This window comes from Protopterus annectens, chromosome 2.part1, assembly GCF_019279795.1.
Source record: "Protopterus annectens isolate FY-2018-M chromosome 2.part1, PAN1.0, whole genome shotgun sequence".
Lineage (NCBI taxonomy): Eukaryota > Metazoa > Chordata > Ceratodontiformes > Protopteridae > Protopterus > Protopterus annectens.
The window spans coordinates 1,076,102,147-1,076,121,990 of record NC_056729.1 but is presented as its reverse complement, the minus strand read 5'-3'; the positions used below and the strand labels follow the sequence as shown (position 1 = coordinate 1,076,121,990).

Sequence of the window (19,844 nt, the reverse complement as noted above, 5' to 3'; positions counted from 1 at the left end):
AAAGGAACTTGGTCAAGGGTCAAATGATTAGACTATCAAGGTTAATAACAGAATAAAGTAGATTGAGGGATGAATTGAACAAATTGACAGAAATGTTTATGTTAAGGGGTTACTCCATTGGCTTTTTGGAAGGGCAAGAGAAATATGTAGTGACCAAAAGAACAGATTGCTATCCCCCATTATTGAGAAACTCAAAAAGTGTGATGGGTGAAAACAAAATAGAACATGAATCTACATATTGTGTTTTAACATTTGACCAACATAGCCTGGATTTTGTAAAATTATAGAGATGAACTGGAACTGTCTTTGGGGCATTTGGATTGACAGAAAAATTGGGAAACAACCTTAAAATAGTTTATAGGAGGGGATCCAATATGAAGAACTTGTTTGAAAGAAATAAAATTAAAGGCAGGATTCCCATGGGAAGGATGAGTAAATGCAATGGATGTAGAGAGTGTAGGTACATTTATGAAACCAGTAATGTGGCGATTGAAGGTTATAGAAGGATTATTCCAATACAAGGAATTTATAACTGTAACACAAGGGGAGTAGTGTATGTGGCCTTCTGCCAGACTTGTCCCACCTTCTATAATGGAAAGACAGAAAACCAGTTATAAAAGAGAATTTACCAACATGTTTATGCAACAAATAGGTGGGAAAATACCAATGCTTTATATAGGCACAGTGTGTGCTGCAAGGATTTCAAGAAGTTATTTTTTTGTGTGTTGGCAAGAGTGAAAAGGCAGGAAATCCAAATCCCTTAGAGCTACACGCTCCAGAAACTTAAACCTCAGCACAGAAATAAATAGGACATGCTGAAGGGACAGATTCATATCCCAGAGGCTCCCCTCACTCTGGAACAAAATCCCAATCCATGTTAGGCAGATCCCCTCAATGACTCTCTTCAAGAGAAATCTTGACGAGTGGATGAGAGATCGTAGGTTTACCCCGGGGATCTCTTCTGTGTCCCTACTAGACAGAGGCACAGTAAACTAACCTTAAAAGGGCTATCTTCTGTGACCTGCTATACAGAAGCACAGTCAAAAATCTAAAAGGGTGGCAAAAGCCAAACACACTCTGGCTAGGCTTATAAATGCCCTAGGACAGATAGCATAGTATCAACCTATGAACCTATGAGAGGGGGTAATTAGTCTAATTTTTTAGACTATAGGGAGACGTATTGGCACGTGTTGTTAAATGCCACTAGTTCCCTTGGAATCAATGATAGGATTTCTATCAGCAGTCTTTTGAAGTCTAGGGCAGAATTGGTTTGATAGGTGTAGTTTTATACACTAAAGTAATTAGGTTACATAAAGAACTATGAAAACTTTAGACAGGTTTTTTCATGTTGACTTTTTTTAGTATGCATTTATTCCCTTTTATACATTTTGGGCTAAGGAAGCTTTTAGTACATTCAAATTTATAAATTCATGTATTAAGCATTAATTATGATTTTATTAATGTGTTGAACAATTTTTTTTTCATGACAATGTGACTATTTTTATTGGTTGATGGATTTTTGGGAGCTGTATAAAAAGAGGAAATGGGTAAGTTTTTTTATCTGATGAAGTTCTGTTTTTTTATGGTGAAGAAGGGAACGAAAGTGCTAATTACCTTACTCTGCCTGGCGCCCTGGTTCTTTGCCTCATTAAGGAGTATATGTATACAACATTACTAATTCCACAGTTTTTTCCCTAATGTTGGATGACCATCCTGCATGATATATTTACTGAACCATTACTAATTCTCACAGCTCATGTGGAGTAGTTGTAGCTGCTTTGACAGGGTGCACAGGCTCCTGGGTTTTAGACATGCCAGGGATGTGTATTTTTCCCCTTATGTTAAATGATTGTAATGCATATGTTTGTAAAAGCATTGAATTTCTCCTTGCTCAGATGGTATAGTGGCATATTGCTGTAATTGTAGTGCACTAGGTCCTGGGTTCAAGTCTTGGCAGGGCTGATTACTTTGTTGCTGGGCAGAACAAGGGCTGATTGAGTCAGAGTGAGTAAACTACTTTTAAGCAGTTGTAAGCAGGTTTGCACAGTTTTACGGCAAGATAAGTGATGCAAAGAGATGCTTAAGTCCCCTTACCTTCACTTAGCAGTGCTTATTCCCACTTAAACCCATGCTAATTGTATTTCTTCTGCAGCAACAGCTGTGACTGATGTGGGAAATTTAGAATTTACAGCCTCACACCCCACAGGAAGGGATGTTGGCAAGATAGATTTGTTGAATAATTTGAGGATAGATTGATTTACATCACTGGACATGGGGGCGAAATGCAAAGCTATGTATGGGGCAATGATTTTTTTTTTGCGGGACAGATGCCCTTTTTTTTTTTTTTTTTTTTTTAAGGTGATAGTGGGATGTTGGGGAAGGGCTGTAGGTATGTTTGGGGAGGTAGGTTGGGTAGGATAAGTTACATTCCCAGACAGACAAGACACACAAGACAGCAGACAGGGGTGGTATGTAACTCATGAGGGGGTAAACACTTTAGACAGGGGAGGGTGGTTGGGAATCAGAGGCCCAGGAGCCCCCAAATGAGTACAGTGGGACTGAGATCCCAACCCATGGGCAGTCACCACTGCATCTTCACGGCCCCAAAGGTGGCTGCACTAGGGATTGGACAGCAAGGGCAGGCTGCCCCTCAAGGTGTGCTAGATGGCCCTCGATCTGGCTCAGTCATCCATCCAACTATAAACGGATAGCATTGCGCACCAGACCCCGAAACATGTTGAGGTGAAGTGCTCCTCTCCATGCCCATGCCCGGGGGGGGATAGACCTATCCCCTGAGGCGGTTCCACCCAAAAATGGTGCAGGATCAGTGGAGGAGGATGTTCTGGGTTGGGTCCCAGATGTGCTGGAGCCCGATGCCATGGCCAGATGAGGCGTGACCGGTGGATCGCTGGGATCTGCCTTCCCAAACATGCTATGGTGTTGAGGTTTTCCAAAATATATTGGTTAGTCATGAACAAAACATTTCAAAATTAGTTATAACAGCATGCGGGGTTATTCCAATTAACCCAAAACAATAGATTTGAAACAGCTGCATAGCAAACAGAACACATTCATAAATGGAACAGTAAGCCTTGTAACAGCATGCCAATTACATTGACAGTAACAGGCCATCAACAATGGTATTTAACAAGGTATGTTAATACGCAATCAGTTAAATATATGAACAATAATAAAACACATGTCCCAACAATAGGTTTTGAGAATAACATACCCGTAGTATATGACTAATAATTATTGATGCAGATAAGGGGTGGGAGGAGAGAAAAAAGTCCATTTGACAATTGTATAGGTTTCTATTTTTCACAACAGTACTGCGCAATACTCTACAGGTCTGCCCTCACTTTACATATACCTATGGCCCATAGCTTCTGCAGCACATACATACCTGTTAAACTGTCAACCTGGAATGGTATGGGGCAAACTGTGATAAGTCTGGGTACATGACTAGAGGTGACATGTACATGTCAGGGTTACATATATGACAAAGATGGGTTACTCTGCACTGATGTTATGTGAGTGTGCTACTGGCATACTTCACCTGGATTCCTATCTATGTCTAAGGTTATTGGCAGCAGTGACTACTAGCCATGACAGTGTGACACTTGAAAGACATGTATCAGGAAGAGTGGATGGTGTATGTACTTATCCTGCTGTCATTTGCAGGCATGGGGTTGGATAGTGGAACAGTTGTACACAGTGTATTAGTATACCATTCATGCAGCAACTACAAACATTTCTTTACCTGTAAGACCTGTGGAGAAAATATCTGTTAACACTACCTGACTGTTTCTACAAATATTCAAGATTTCGTGAGTGTATATATGCACACATCTCAGTACCACTCCTTGGATTCAAACTATGTCTGGGTGTGCAAAAATGAACAACAAAGCTATTTCTCATCACACCGAGCTACTGGGGAACTGCTGTTTTGTTGTTTGGCTGATTTCTGCCTAATACTCTGTTGGTTAGATAGTCTGACCTTGTAATCCTGAGATGCATGCATGACATATAGTGTACTGTGTATTAATCCTTTGAAATAATACAATCTGGAAAGCAAAGGTTAACACAAGGCAATTCTGCAGGTGACACACTATAATACATTACACATTACTATTCAGGGTTCAGATCTTAGAGCATAACATATTTCATATTTCATTTATATCTTGTTTTACAGCTCCACAATCTACAGTTTTGCATAATAGCTGGTTCTCAGAACAACCTCAGTTAATGCATGCTGTCAAAGCCATATTTGCTGTGAAAAACCTGTACACATTCTATTTCTTCAACAACATACCAGAGTAAACACAACAGTCTGTGGTATAAATATTTATTTTAGTAACATGACACAGTGCTTTATTACTGCATATCCTGTAAATCAATATTAGTCTGACAAGCTTTATTTATTCAGTAGGCACATAACACACTATACCTACTGGCATTAAACAATGTACTCATTCTTATTTATTGCACTATATACTGCAAGATAGATCTGTACTCACCAACCTGTCAGTGCAGCCTTGACAGTCTGTCTGCATTGGCCTCCATATTGCTAGCCCTCTCTGCTGCAGCTGTAGGGGGAAAAAACAAACATTATGCATACCTGTCTATCACATATTCAGGCTAGAATTTGGTGCAGCTGTGGATGAGATACTTACAAGCTATTGGAGCATTCCATGCCTGAGCATCTTGGATCCACTGGGCCAAGAGCACCCCCTTCCTATGCTTTAGGTCAGTATAATGATGCCGCACCTGCTCACCAGTTCGGGGGATTCCAGTGGCACTAGTGAGGTCATGTGACAGATGGTCCTAGGCCACTGCTTTGCACTGTGAGCCCTGGTGCTGGCCTTGCAGCAGTCTTTTGTCATGGTGTTTAACAAGGAGCCCAGCCATGAACCTGGACTCCAGAATGCCCCAGCACGGTGCCTGAAAGTGCACTCCCTGTCCAACGCCAGACATGGTTCCTGCACAGATCAAACTACAACAGGTTCTGGCTGTATTCCTGCCTTTGTGGTTTACATAATGCCATATTCCTGCCCTTTGCCATCATTGGACCCTTTTGAAAATGTTGAGCACAGCTTAGTGGTGTGCAAATCTGCTAAGCTGAGTTGAGCAGTGCTTAAAGGGGTACATATTGAGCAGTGCTTAGCGGCGCAGAAATTCGCTTAGCTGAGAAGACTGCTGCTTAAAATTAATATCTAAGTAATGCTCGGTTTACTATCAAAAGATCTAACATCATTTGGTCGACGTTCATTTGGTCGAAATCATAATATCGTATTCATAACATTGAATTTCAAATTGTCAACAGACACATGCAAATAATACTAGTGTTTTTGCAGGGGGGGCTGCACCCCCTGCACCTCCCCACTTATATATTATGACTCAGAGGTCACACAACAGTGCTGACAAGGAAAATCCTTGACTGTTGTCAACACAATGTCGACAGGCTGTCGACCAAATGAACTGTCAACCAAATGACCTACTTAATATTCATGGGTCAGCCATATTTGCAGACAATATGAACTATAGACCAAATGACTTTAGATCTTTTGATAGTAAACTGCAATGCTCAAACCAGTTGAGCAGAGCTATGCACTGCTAAGCATTGCTCAGTTTTTGTTTAAGAAAATATTTCCGAATTGCAATTAATTAATTAATCATTACTGACATATTAAGTGTATATGATTTACTTTACATGATGTCCCCCTATGTGTTTCATTACATTACCCTTGGGTGTGACTACACTGTATGGGACACTTTTATTTACATGGGTGATTTCACATGTTTTATCCACTGACACTTCAATTTTGGACCAGCTACACTACCCTGGTTAACAAATATAAATTACTACATAATTTAAAAATAAAATTAATTTTAAAAATGTTTTTCCATGTAAAATTGAAGGGCCTGTCTTGGTACTCAAACCATGAACTGCTGCATGCAAAGCCAGAACTCTAACAACAACACTATCTCACCATTGAAAAGTTCAGCTATAAATTTGTATTTAGCTCCCATGAGATGTTTAAGCAGTGTGGAGCAGAGGGCTGTGACATGCAAACTGCTCAGCTACGCTTAAACTTAACTTATAACAGAAAAAAAAAATTAATACAAGCACTTTAACTACATGTATTAACACTAATGCTGGTTCATATTTAGTAATGCACTACCTGTCATTCTATCATCTTTCTAAGTATGTATGAGCAATATCAGGATTGAAGTCACTAAATAATGGCATATATTTGAGTTTCAGACTTCTAATCCTTCAGAAAATGTTATGTTAATATAAACCTTGTTCCTCTATCAACTTTCTAAGTTTATGAGAGCTGTACTTAAAATATGTTCCTATTTTTGGAGCTTTGTCCCCCTGTTTGGTTGCACTTTGTCTGGAGTTTGGGCACTAAGAGGTTTACAGTTATGCTGTGTATATGAGGACACACTTGTACTGTGAAGTGCCGCAGTATACCATGAACTGTAAAGGTTTTTGCAGAATGTTCAGATTTTTGCCTCATATTTTTGCTGTATTCCTCCTAACATCTGTTCCTTTCTGGCAAATAGCTGAGGATTAAAGTCATTAAATAATGACAAACATTTGAGCTTAAGACTCCACATCCTTCAGAAAATTCAGGCTAATGCAAAACCTATTATTCTATCAACTTTTTTAAGTTTGTAAGAGCAATATTTAAAATCTTTCCCTATTGTCCCCCCCATCATTTTAGGCTCTATCCAGATTTTTTGCTTTGAGAGGCAGTGCCATATGGCAACTTTCACAGTGCAGGAGACAGTACCTGTCATACACCCCTGCACTCCTTCCCAGTCACACTCTGGCTTTCAGTGTCTGTGAACACTGAAAGCATTGTAAAGTGCTGTACAGCACTTTCACAATGCAGGGTGTATGTGACAGTACCTGTCACGCACCCCCTCCATTTATTTCAAGTTCTACTAACTCTTTCAGTGTCTGCGGACACTGTTTTATTTTTATTAGTTGATTTCAGTGTCCGTGGACTCTGAAAGCATTTAAAGAGTGTTGTACCGCACATTGAGAGTGCAAGAGGCATGTTGAATCTGCGAGTACTACTGCAACACACCCCCTGCACTCATTCAGTGTTCGTATCTGCAGAGCTGTTCTCAGTAGCATGCCTTCATGAATATGAAAAGCATGCTGCTGAGAAGGCTATGCGGATGCGAACACCATTCACGCTGTGTAGGAATAACACTATAACTACACAGAGTTTATTGAGTCTTGGGGAAAGTCTTTGGTTGAAAACAGCTCCATTTCTTGAATAACTAGCAAAGACTCAGAGCTGCTTTTAGAAGCTTGTTCACAGTCCAATGTTTAGATGTGTCCCACTCATTATTATAATATTATATTATTATCATTTTATGTATTATTATTATTAGTAGTAGTAGTAGTGTTACTGTTACTATTATTATTATTAGTGTTACTATTATTATTATTATTATTATTATTATCTGCGGTGGTGGTGCTGCAGTAGCATTGTCGCCTCACAGTAAGATGCTGTCCGGTTCGATTCTCAGCTAGAGCGTCTTCTGCGTGGAGACATGCGTGAATGGACATACCTTTGTTGAAGGTTGTGCATCAGGGCTGGCAACTCGTTATGTAAAAATCAGCTGCCAGTCATTAGTGGACTGGAGTTCCACTGTGGCAACCCCTAACCGGGAAAAGCCAAAAGACACATTCACATTTAGTTGGGATGGAAAAGTAATTTGAAATCCTTACTTGGAAATCATAATCATAGTTTTATTTGTAGAAATTTTGCAACATGTTCTTTTCTCAGAAGACATATAACTCAAGAAATATTATCTATGCATGAAATAAACTGAACATTGTAAAAATAAGCTAGTTGTATGTTTAATTTGTAAGTAGATTCTCTACTGTGCTCTCAGTTAGAGAGGTGCACATGGTACATATGGGTGTATTCTAGGGATTTAGGCTGTGAGTAAAAACAGCTTCATATTCTTTTCAAAAATGATACAACAATATAATTTTTTTTGTATAAAAAATTTCTGTGACTTTTTCACATTCACAAAAGTGAGAACTGGTGTCTTAACCAGATGGAGGAGGTATTAGAAAACATCTTGTTCGGCTGTAGAAGGTATTGTCTTCACAGCCTTACAATGATCTCCAGTGTGCCATGAGGTAATTTATTGCTGAGCATGAAGAGGATGAAACAAAACTCACAACTTACACAACAGACATATGGTTCTCTTTCAGAAAAGAAAGGATGGCTGACTGCTGGTGGGGGGGGGGGATACTTCACATTAAGAGTTTAGGGGTATTGAGGTCTTGGTTATGAGTGAAAAGAGAAAGTATCAGAACTTGGACCAGCAGGTGGATGGAGCCACAGTGCCACAGACACTGTATGGGACTGTGATAGTAAAGTGAAAACTATATCATAGGTTGAAACTCCCATTTTATTGGCCTGTCAGTGCCCTTATTCTTAGCTACAGTCATGAGCTTTGGCCAGAAATAAAAATGATAAGACTGTAGATACAAGTGGCAAAACTGAGATTCCTTCACAGGGCAGCTGGGATCATGTGTCATGGTGTTGTGAGGAGTTCAGCAATCTGAGGGGAATCTCAGAGTGTAACCACTGCTGCTTCAGGTTGAGAAGAGGCAGTTGAAGGAGTTTATGCACCTTGTGATTATACTCACCTGGTGTCTCCCACAGGCTGTGTACTAGGCCTATCTTATTGCTAGAAGACCTATAAACAGACCCAGAATGTGTTGGCAGGATTATATCTCTGTCACCTTGCCTGGGAATGTGTAGGAATTACACAGTATCTGTTAGAAACTGTTGTTGGGGCTAGTAAGACTGATCTACATGGCTTTGCCTGCTGTGACCATGACTACACATGGACCTGTGGTTTACAAAATGAATGACTGAATAAGCTTATGGATTTTGTGTGGCACAGTGGCAGGACCTGAAATGCACTTTTATTCATGGCATGCATATTCTTTAAATGTCTTTAAGAATATATTATCAATTTATAGTGAATGAAACTGGTTGATATATCATGTCGGGCACTAATTTTATTTGGATACATCTGTATCCATTTCAAGCCAATCACTATAAGCTTCCAACTTATTCCTAACCCATTCTTCCCTTCCCATAAGTGCTTCTGTTGTTCCTTATCAAATTATAACAAATACATCTATTCATTGGGTAGGCCTTCTCACTTCTTAGTGGGCAGAGCCCTGTAGCTACTAACTGCTAGGGACAGGAGGTTGGGAAGAGGTAGATAAGTGCTGGAAGCCTTCCTAAGGTGGTGGCTAGTAAAGGTATGTTAATGATGGGGGGGGAGCAACATGCAGTGATATAAGCACTCAATGTGTACTTGCATATTATATACTGGATAACAGTCACTCCTTCATTTTAATATGTTGCAATCTGCAAAGTCCCTGGTCTCTAATTAAGGCTATGCAAGCAGAAGTAAACCCTGCACTCTACCTCCTCACCCAAGGGTAATACAGTTGACTCCATAGTCAGACACACTGATGTCCCACTGACCAGGCTGAACAAGGAGAAGGTGACGGTGAGCTGTCTATCGGGAGCTAGGATCCGCCACATAACAAACGCACTCAGGTCACTCCAAAGCAAGTACAAATATGACTCCGTCATTGTCCATGCTGGTGTCAATGACCTGAGACGTACCTCCCTGGACTACATGAAAAGAGACATAGAGGAGCTCTCTGATTATGTAGCCCAGGCTGGTATGACCCTGACCCTGAGCAGCATCTTGCCCTCACCAAGAATGATACCACAATACAAAGACAAGATGATCAGCTTTAACAATTGGCTCAAGTACTGGTGTCATTCTAAGGGGATCCAATGTCTGTCTGCCTGGGATGATATGTTGGACAAGCTATGCTGCTTCGCAAAGGATGGCTTACACCTGTCACCACTGGGCTTCCGGATATTGGCTAAGGCTCTTGCCACTCCCATAGTGCCTCTTTTAGGCAAGGCTCAAAAGACAAACCCATCTCCTTAGAAAACAAAAATGGAAAAAAACTAAGGGTAATGCTGCTCAACGCCAGAAGTCTAAATCTCAAGATGCAGGCACTTGATGCACTCCTCAGCATGGAGAACATCGACATCTGTGCAGTAACTGAAACCTGGTTCAAGGCTCCTGAGAGCACCCCAGTGCTACCAGGCTATACCTCGTATCATGCTTTTCGGCCCCAAAACCCGGGCGAACCACAAGGAGGGGAGTGTCCATATTCATAAAGGACACCCACACCTCCAGGTTAGTAGCAACACATGAAGCATCAGAGACCATACAGGTGCAACTAACCATAGGCAAAACTGCTATACAACTGGTAGCATGTTACAGACCACCCTCCCAATCTCAAGAATCCCACTCAGCCTTCCTGAAGACATTGGAGGATATGAATGTATCACAAAATACCATCATACTGGACTTCAACTACCCAAACATAGATTGGGTACATTATTCTAGCCCCAATACCCTAGCCCAAAGGTTCCTCGAATTCGTAAATTCAAATGCACTGGAACAACTAGTCACCTCTCCCACTAGGGGAGATAATATACTAGACCTGATCATCACAAACATGGGGACAAAATGCTCCACACCGGAAGTATACCCCTCACTAGTGAGATCTGACCACAAACTAATCACCCTGGATATACATATCCCACCTCCACCCCCAGCACAAAAGACCACAGTGAAAAACTTCTCAAAAGCAGACCTCACTCTTCTTAAAACTGAGATGGTATTCTTTAAGCCCACTGTGCCAGTGGATACCACATCCCACAATGCTGAATCCTTCACAAATGCTTTCTATGGACATCTCCAAGAATGCATGGATCATACAATCCCAAACAAATCCAAGTCCCTCTCCACCAAATGTAAGCATCCTGTCTGGTGGACCTCAGCCATAAACAAATTGTATAACAAAAGAAGGAAGCTACTGCACGTCAGAGCGAAATCCCATGAAGGGAAGACATCTCTGATCAACATTAGCAGAAAACTATGTTCTATCATAAAAACATCCAAGGCAAACTTTGAGAGAAAAATCGCTAAGGGCACTAAAGATAACCACAAAGCCTTCTTCAGCTATGTTAGAAACCTGGGTGGAAACCCTCAGATATGCTCAGAGTTGGTTCACAACAACAAAAAATACACTGAACCCACAGATATTACTAACATTCTGGCTGACAGGTTCAGTGCAAATTTCTCCCCTCCTTCACCCCCAAAAGAAGAAATACTTATCCCAGCTGAATGTAATCTCCCTGTCATCTCAGATGTCCAAGTGAGAACCGCCCTAAACAAAGCAAAAAACACAGCATCAATGGGACCTGACGGTATCCCGGGGTGCATGTTACGTGAACTCCAAGAGGAGCTAAACCCACACATAAAAATGCTATTTAACCTTAGCCTTATTTCGGGATATGTACCTGAACACTGGCGTACAGCAACAGTGGCCCCACTCCACAAGGGTGGTGCCTCTACAGACCCTGGAAACTACCGCCCCATAAGCTTAACTAGCCTGGTCTACAAAGCTATGGAAAGAATCATTATGGAACTCATAAACAGAGACATAGGGGACCTACAGACACTTGACCCCACCCAGTTCGGCTTTGTAAAGGGCAGATCTTGCCTTTTAAACCTGGTTGACTTTTTTGAAACAGTCACTAGAGCCATTGATGAGGGCAAAGCAGTCCATACAGCATACCTGGACTTGGCTAAGGCCTTCGACACAATACCCCACTCAGGCATCATAGATAAGCTAAACAGCTTAAAAGTAAACCCTTATGTCACTAGATGGGTTGCAAACTGGCTAAAGGACAGAACCCATAATGTTAAAATCGCTGGAGCAATGTCAGACTCAAAGCCAGTCACAAATGGTGTCCCACAGGGATCTGTCCTGGGACCCCTCTTGTTCAACATTTATTTCTCAGATGTTAAAGCAAACATGGGAGGGCTGTGGCTGACAAAGTTCGCAGATGACTGCAAACTAGGTGCCATAGTTGATACACCAGCAGACACACACATCCTACAAAAAGGCCTCACTGAAATGGACAACTGGTGCCGTACTCACGGCCTTAAACTAAATGCCAAAAAATGTATAATCATCCCTTTTGGAAAAAACAAAGTACCCACAAATTATCACATAGACAGCAACCCACTGAGTACGGAAAAAGTAATCAGAGACCTAGGGACCCAAGTAGACAGTGACCTCTCATTTGACACCCACATTGCCAAAGTGGTTAGAAAAACATTCTACCTTGCACACCTCATCATAGAGATTCACATCCAGATCCAAGGATGTCATTGTACCCCTATATTCCTCCCTCATCAGACCCATGATTGAGTACAATGCCCCATTTGGTATGTACCTCACCCGGCATTTGCAACAGCTGGAGAGACCACAAAAGTACCTCACCAAAAGGATCAAGGGTCTCCAACATATGTCTTATTCTGCCAGACTAAAGAAACTTCAGCTCTATTCAGTAGCATACCGCCTGCTCAGAGGTGATCACTGCCTGACATACAAGGCCATGTCCAATCAGGATCTGATGGGCATGCTCCACCTCAAAAAATCCAAATCCATCAGGACCACGAGAGCTAAAGACTTAAACCTCGGCACAAGTATGAATAGGACATGCTGGAGGGATAGATTCATAACCCAGAGGCTACCCATGCTTTGGAACAGGATCCCAGTTCGTATTAGACAGAGCCCCTCACTGACTCTCTTCAAGAGAAATCTTGATGAGTGGATGGGAGATCGTAAGTTTACCCCAGGGGTCACATCTGTGTCACTGCTAGACAGGGGCACAGTAAACTAATTCTATTATATAAGGGGACCTTCATTGTGTCAACTACTAGACAGAGGCACAGTATTCTAGATTTATTCTGTACATTTTTGTACCATTTCATGGGGTGGCAAAAGCCACATCACTATGGCTAGGCTTACAAATGCCCCAGGGCAGATAGCCTAGTACTATACTATGAAACTATGAAACTATGCAGGCTGACCAGATTTAGGGCAGCTGATTAAATGACCAGCAACATTTACATCAATTTAGTCAACATCATTTGGTTGAGTAAAAGATGCATTCAAGATGTGTGCATAATTAACATTCCCTGAGTAGGGGAATATTGTCTTTCCCCTGAGGATTGTGTGATCTTGCAGTGAGTATATGCAATTAGCAGGTGGTGTGGGGGTGTAGTCCCCCACATGGGGGCTTAGGGTGGCTTGCCTCAGCAAAGACTTACACTTGGTTTAGTCTACTCTGGAGTAATCACCAGAGCATGTGCAGAATGTGTTGACATTACGTGCTTTGTTGTAATAACATCTGACATTGCTAGACATCCATCCAGCTACCCTACATCCATGCTGACCATTCCACAGTACCAAGTCCATTCCCCAAACCAGGATGCTAATAGGACAGACAGTACCAGTGACAAGACGTCAGATGTTTGGACATGGTAAGTGCAGGATTTAATGTTAGAGTTACTTTATTATTGCTTCTGAATATTATTGACATATTTACCTTTTGTGTAATGCAGTCCATATTCTAATTCTGTTTACAGCAAGATATTATGTTTAAGAGTATACAGTATCTACACTGTTTCAGAGCTAATCAAATTATGTCTGAGATAAGGTTAGCAATGGTAGCATGGATAATGTGGTACCTTGTAGAGTGTAATACATAACATTTTATGTAAAGTTCATACGTGCTACTTAATGTTACATTTATAAAATGTTAAGGATAGTGTGTGGATAATGATAACTTATATTCTGAGTCACCTATTCCATTCTGATCAGAGCCATTCAACGTTAACCCTCCATCATAATTCAGGCAGATGGAAGCTAAGATTAATGTTACATTTTACAGATAGTACTTCTGAGGTAAACACTTACTCATGCTGCCTGAAGTCTTAATACTATAATTTCATTGTCAAGGCCCTAGCTCTATTCTTCTTTTTTCATGTCTTTGCTTTTCCTGTTTATTGCTAGTTGCCAGGTTTTTCCTGTTCTTTTTCTTTGGGAGCCTTTTGGGTGATCATCATTAATTTTCCAATTACCACTATGAGCAGTTCTCTTTAATAACTGTCTTTTTACATATTTCACTTACATCAATCAGTATCACTTGCTTTCATTTACATATTGAAGTACATAGATTCCAGACAAATAGTCTGCCAAGATCAAGTGTACATCACATGTACGTATGAACCATTATCAAGTCTCTGCGTGTTTTACTCATTCCGCCGTGGCATTTATTTTTCTTTCTTTCTATTTTTCTTTCTTTTTTGCTTTCTTGCTTTCTTCCCATATTCCTTCCATTATGATAATGTTTTTAAAAGGACAATGGCATCCATATGTTCTGGCAAAGCTTTCCAACACTGTTATATTCTGCAGGATTACTTATCCCATTTGCATTACAGTGTACCATAGCATATACATTTTCGCGGGGTCCATACTCATTTTTTTAATTTTATATTTAAAAGGTATTAAGTGTTTTTAACTTCTAGGTTTAGCAGACTTGCCAGCATGCCAAAAATGCTTTTTCCTTACCTCTTTAATATGCCATTTAAAAGTGTCACAGTTTTAGTTTACCATTTGACATGACACTTCTTTTCTTTTACAGCAATCCTTCTTTGCCAGTATTTTTGATTTCTACATCCCTGCCATTACCTTACCTAGTTTCCAGTTCTTCATCCTCTAGGAGTTTTCACTTTTGTATTATTGATAATTCTTATAATATTATATCTCTCCAGATCAGCTGCTGTTCTGCATGCACTAGCCTTTTTCAATTTGACCAAAACATAGTATCTCTCTTTGGTGTACCGGATGATCATTTGGATACAGTTGCCCAGACTGAAGGATTTTTAATTAACTCTGGATATACTACCATGAGAGGGGAAGAAATCCTTTATGGTATAGTGTAAATCACATCACATACAAATCAGATAGCCCCTCACCTTCAAAGGCAGCTAACAACTGCAAATAACAAGCTGACTGACATCAGAAGAGTTACCTTAGTTATTGTTGGATTACTATGGTTTATCCTTACAGGCATTGTTAACAAAATGAATAAGCATTTATTAGGAGCATAGCTGCTAAAAACAATTCCAGTTTCTGAGGGATGGAAAACCAAAAATGCAATCATGAAAGGGAAAGGCTAAGTATGTCAGTGTCTGTGTAACTATTTATTCTAAAGATATCATTCTCAGATATACGTTTTCTTTTTTATATCTAGGAATACAGACTGATGAAGATGGTAAATGGTGTTACAATTTCACCCATCAATCATTACAATGTAAAACAGAAACTGCAAGCTGTGCATTTAAAAACCTGGCAGGCGGAGAAAAATCAAAGAATTTAACCATAAGCTACATCAATCGTAAGTGCTTTTACTACATTGTTAAAAATGTTCTTCATTGTTTTACAGTATTTTTCATATTGATCACTGCTGCAGTAGCCTTAGCTATATAGGTTATATCCTGCCAAGTATACAGTAGCCAGCCAGCTTCCAAAGCTTCAGGCACCTTCCATGTGCCCAAAGTGTCAATCAGCTCAGGTTAAGTTAACTAAAAGATAAATTTGTGCATGAAGCCCTTTAGCACTTTACTGCCGCCAAACAGCACGCTCCTCTGAGGCTTCTGAGGATGGAAGGTCAGCCTGTGCTTTCCTCAGCTGGGCAGGTCATTTCCCTTTTGGAAACAAAACATCCATTTTTTTATTTTTTTTTACTGATGTTTTATTTCTTTCTTCTTCAGGAAAGTTATTTTAAAGATAGGAGTGTTGTGTTTTAATGGATTGTCTTGAGACTGTAGTGTACTTTTAAATGGAACACTGGTTACTTCTGTCAGTTTAACAGTAGTGTTGTATAACAGATAAACTATTTTCTGTGGAGAAATTGTTTTTATTTTAATAAAAATTCCGAAGATATGGTGGTTCGAATGCAGGACCACAACCAAACCAACCGAAAACAGAAAATGTCAAAAATAGTATATTGCTGAATTCACCACAGGAGCCACGCAAATCCAATAAACAAAGCTCCCCTGAAAAAGGAATACGAGAATGTCTCTTTATTCTCCACAATTATGACCAAGACACGATACACACGTATTGATTCACAATGACACAAGTCCGACATGAATGTTAACCTAGGTTTCGTCTTAGTATTAAAGACTTCTTCAGAAGTTCTTCAGGTTCTGAAGAAGTCTTTAATACTAAGACGAAACCTAGGTTAACATTCGTGTCGGACTTGTGTCATTGTGAATCAATACGTATGTATCATGTCTTGGTCATAATTGTGGAGAATAAAGAGACATTCTCGTATTCCTTTTTCAGGGGAGCTTTGTTTATTGACTGCCTGTGGTGAATTCAGCAATATACTATTTTTGACATTTTCTGTTTTCGGTTGGTTTGGTTGTGGTCCTGCATTCAAACCACCATATCTTCGGAATTTTTAGTAGTTGGTGGTTACTTAGTTAGTTGGTATTGTGTTTTTATTTTAATATTGTAAGCCTGCTGTAGTGTTTGAAGGCATAAGCCGAGGTACCAGATGCACCAATAAAGCATTCATTCCATTTCTTTCCTGGTGTTGTTTTTTTGTGTTTGAAAGAACACTTTACTGTGCTTTTTTCTGTGCCCCCCCACAAAAAAAGTAACTTTTGTGGACTGGTAGTCTTACTAGCACTGTTTGTTGTTTTCCTCAGGATAGAGGTATTATTTTTGGCTTAACCATGGAGCAGATTGTCACTCACTCGACTGTCAGGCATTCTTCCAGTCACAAAAAGAAAAAAGTTAAGCAAACAGCCTTTGCCACCTCATTAGGCTAGCAGTTTTCCTAAGCTGCAGTGGGTGTGTCTGCTGTGGTTATTTGTTGTACCTCAGACCATTCTCTGTTTATCCTAGATCCCTCAAGGGTAACACCTACAGCCATTATGGACTGGAGTTATCCATCTCATCTATACCTGTTGGGGTTTCCTCAGTGGGCAAGAGAGAACCACTCTTGTTGGTCCTGTGAGAGGGAATAGGGAAGATTTCCCTGTTGTGTTAGAAAGCTTTGCCTAACCATGGGGAAGTGGCAGCTGTGATTTGTAACAAATTTGGCCACATTTTTCCTATCAAAAAGAAACAGAAAAGCAAGCATGCATCTCCTCCACCTCAAATTTCTTTGGATAGGAGTAATTTACTGAGACTGGCTCAGGGTTTAATTCACACTATTTATCTTTCTTGTAGAGTAGTTTCTGGTAAAAGAAAGAAAGATGCCTCCTTTCCTGAACAGAATCAGTATTCTGAATCTGAACAGGAAGACATAGGGACAGATTCAGCATTTTGTCCTCAGATTTCTGATTCAGACTTAGAAGACAGCTCTCTTTATGATTGTCCCGGGGGTGGGGGGGATCTATTTCTCTGAGACTGTTGCTAGAAAATCATAGTGTCTTCAGTGGGAGAACACTGAGGTTTATCATTCCCTCAAAAATTCTATGAGTTGTTACAGAAGAATTTTTCCAGAACCTATACCCATTCCTCCTGTCTTGTCTGCTTTAGAGGATGTGTGTCTGACTGCCTGCAATTTTTCTGATAGTCAGGCAGCTGTCCATATAAAGGCAGCTAGGGTGTATAAAGGTCCTCATTTTTTTTTAAATTTTTATTCCAGCAGCTATAGCCACAGTTGGCTCCTCTGCTGCTAAGCACTTAGTTAATTCCAATCCTACACTTTCTAATAAGGATGGGAAAACTATTGATAGGTATGGGAAAAAGTGTATACTTCTACAAGTTTGAATTTTAGAATTTTAAACTATCAGACTCGCATGTTAAAGTTTATTCTGGCATATTGTGAAAATACGAGGAATGTTTTATCTACAGTTTTTTCTTGTGAAGAAAAATCTGCTTTAAATAACAAGTTTCTTGTATTGCACAGGCCATCATTGTTTGCAGTGTGTGTACGACTCTGTTGATACTTCTTCTAGGGCTATGACCACTGGGATGGTTTTAAAGAGGTTTTCCTCGTTGCATTCTCAGAACCTTACAGATGATGTTAAACATGAGATTTTAAATTCTCCCTTGGATACAAATTTCGTGTTAGTTCCCTCTGCTGCAGAGGTGATCAAAATGTATAATTAAAGGGCAAGATGATCAAGGGAACTTCTAAGATTTTTCAGTCCTCCTTTTCCAAAATGTCCAAGGAATTTTCTTTTGCTTCATCCAGTATTAGCAAAAAAAAACAGAATTCAGTAAACAGACATTTAGGAAGATGTGACAAGGAGGTTCCAAAAAGAAGTCTCAAACCACCCAAAACCAAGGACACTCCAACAAGCCCGAATGACTGTTATAGAGACCTTCTGACCCCTTAGCACCATAGCCCTCTTTCTCTTCCAGATAGTCTGAATCTCCAATTTTCTCTTTGGCAACAGATTGTTTCAGACAAATGGGTTCTGAAAACCATTTATCAGGATTATAGATGGCAATGGGAGGAAACTCCTCTTCCCAGAGGTGGTCATTCCTCATCATACAGATCAGACTTTTTTGTTTCCATGTGTTCTTCATCATTTGCTGTCCCAAGGAATGATAGAACCAGTTCTTCCTTCCCAGGTGGGGAAGGGATTTTATTCAAGGATGTTCCTAATCCTAAAGAAAGAAAATACTTGGAGAACATTTCTGGATCTTTCTTTCCTAAACCTGTTTGTGACAGTGCCCATATTCAAAATAATGTCACTTTGCAAACTGTTGCCTCTTCTTCCTTTTTCATGTTTGCTGCTAATACTAGACATAACAGATACATATCATCACATTCCTATTCATCCAGACTTCAGTCATTTCTTAAGCTTTTGTGTCTGGATCACATTATCAGTTCTATGCCTTACCCTTTGGACTATCCACTGCAACAAGAGGGTTCACAAAGTGTCTAGCTCCAGTTATAGCTCATTGCAGATTACAGGGCATCCACATATTTCCCTGTTTAGATGATTTGCTTATCTTTGCAGACTCTTTTTCAGAATGTCAGTAATCTCTCTGTTCGGTGAGAGATCTCTTTCACAAGCTGGGAGTCTGAGCGAACATTCAAAAGTGTTTTTTGACTCCCTCACACAGGATTCTGTTCCAGGGATGTCAACTACACACCTCGGTTCAAAAAGCGTTTCTTCCACAGGAAAAATAGATATTTATTTAGATCTATTTCTAAATTTTTCCTCTGAGAATGTATTTACTATGAAGGAATACATATGGATTATGGGTCTCATGGCATCTATGATTCTCATGATACCCCTGGCTAGACTCTACATGAGAAAGCTACAGTGATTTCTAAAATCTGTTTGGTTCCAGCATCAATACACGTTATCTTTTCAAATCACAGCATTAGGGTTTGTCAGACGAGAAACCACTTAGTGGAGACAACAGATATTCTTAAATCAAGGCCTCCTCTTCTTCCCCCCCTGTTCCAAAGCAGTCAGTCACCACAGATGCATGAGTCAATGCTTGAGGAGCAGTTTATGTTTAGATAAAAGTGCAGGCAATGTGGGACACCAAAGACTGATGCAAGCACATAAATATCAATAATATACTTGCCATGATCAAGGAAGTCAATTCTATGAAACATCTTTGGACTTTGGGACCTATTCAAGTGCTTCCAGACAATACAGTGATGTGGTACATCAACAAGCAATGGGAAACCAGTTCATACCTCCTTTGAAGACTAGCCATGTAAGCTTGGGATGTAGCTTCACAGTACAGTCTCAGTCTACAGGCACCCTGCATTCCATGAGAGCAAAATTTTGTGGGAACCAAACTTAGCAGGACCAAGGCAGTTCCTCATGAAAGGAAACTA

The 19,844-nt window shown here is 40.2% G+C and overlaps 1 protein-coding gene across 2 annotated transcripts in view; it reads left to right on the top strand.

Moving 5' to 3' along the window:
- Positions 1–19,844, top strand: part of LOC122794328 — a 1,793,522-nt gene that overhangs the window by 1,456,839 nt on the left and 316,839 nt on the right. For both annotated transcript variants that reach the window (XM_044062632.1, XM_044062631.1), the window contains one exon: positions 15,267–15,410. In XM_044062632.1, the coding sequence (XP_043918567.1) occupies positions 15,267–15,410 (144 nt within the window). The remainder of the gene's footprint in view (positions 1–15,266; positions 15,411–19,844) is intronic.